Source organism: Echinops telfairi, unplaced genomic scaffold (assembly GCF_000313985.2).
Source record: "Echinops telfairi isolate 266 unplaced genomic scaffold, ASM31398v2 ScPeMD7_1;HRSCAF=3_0, whole genome shotgun sequence".
NCBI lineage: Eukaryota > Metazoa > Chordata > Mammalia > Afrosoricida > Tenrecidae > Echinops > Echinops telfairi.
In genome coordinates this window covers 79646364-79647634 of record NW_022103896.1, presented here as the reverse complement: position 1 = coordinate 79647634, position 1271 = coordinate 79646364, and the positions used below count along the sequence as shown (strand labels likewise).

General features: G+C 39.0%; 1 protein-coding gene across 1 annotated transcript in view; it reads right to left on the bottom strand.

Annotated features, from left to right (window-relative positions):
• Positions 1–1271, bottom strand: part of MCM4 (minichromosome maintenance complex component 4) — a 26891-nt gene that overhangs the window by 20074 nt on the left and 5546 nt on the right. The window contains exons 3-4 of the mRNA XM_045291704.1: positions 1116–1217; positions 58–153 (exon numbers count right to left, since the gene is read on the bottom strand). Coding sequence (XP_045147639.1) covers positions 58–153; positions 1116–1217 — 198 coding nt within the window. The remainder of the gene's footprint in view (positions 1–57; positions 154–1115; positions 1218–1271) is intronic.

Genomic DNA, 1271 nt, shown 5'->3' with positions numbered 1-1271 from the left:
GTCAGCTTTGTCAGCTTGAAAAACAGTCTGAACTTAACAGAAAGAACATCGGATTACCTCCTCAAGTCGTTGCATGTACACAGGTTGACTAATATCTATGGCGACATTTTCTTCTTCTTTCGCCAGAGGGTCAATAAAACACCGTAGAAATTTCTTAATGTTCAGGGTAACAAAAGAAACAAAACAAGTTAAATTTAATGCATTTCGGAATAAACCACTATTCAAAATACTACAAATTATGAGTATGTCACAATTTCAAGATGACCTTAAGTACTAATTTCCTTCTTACAAACTCAAAAACCACTGGCAATCTTAAGTTACCTATAGAAATCTGCCCCCTGGGGGAAGGAGGGAAAAAAGAGCTGATACCAAGCGCTCAAGTAGAAAGAAAATGCTTTGAAAAATAAGCACAAATGTGATTCATACAACTGATGCACAGATTGTTATTAAGAGCTGTTAAGAACCACCAATAAAACGGCTTAAAACAAACAAACAAAAAAACTGACCCTACTGGGTGCAATAGCAAAACAATGTGAAGAAATTTGATGGTACCCTGTTAACAGATAAAATAGCGTGTGGAGTCGTAAAGGTTTACTTCCAAATAAGCAGCATCTAAGGGAGGGGTCAACTAAGTCCATATGGAAGAAGCCCACCACCACCAGTGACTGTAAATCATAGACTCGAAGACTGTAAATCATATTATCTGAAGCCAAAGAAGGGAACAGTATCAGAGTCTAAATTATGAGACTCTGTTTTGCACTGATTATCTGTACAGGAAATAAGCCTCCAGCATTTCCCCTCTATCCATAATGGACGGGTAGGAATGAACTGGTTACCAATGTTTTGGAGAGATGACTATAGAAGATCAAAATGGGGACTGGGAGGATTGCAGGGGAGCTGCTAACAAGGAGTGCAGGAGAAGAATGTTGAGAAACTGATTGTGGTAACAATTGTATACTACAGCTTGATATGACTGAACTATGGAACGATATCCGTTATTAGCTCCCAATAAAATGGTTTTGGGGAAAAAACAAAGAAAAAGAAAACCTGTCCTTATGTACTGTCATCCAGAATTATCATAGCTGTAAGCTGGGAATTTTAAATGTATAGCTCACCTGAAAATTTTCTTTACACGTTGCCACATTGACATCTGTTCCCCATATCACAAGTTTCTGGCCCAGAGATGGCTCGCTTGTCACTGCATCTTCTGTTGTTGGCTACGGAAAAATGACAGAGCCACATCAACAGGATTACCCACTCCGCATTCCCCG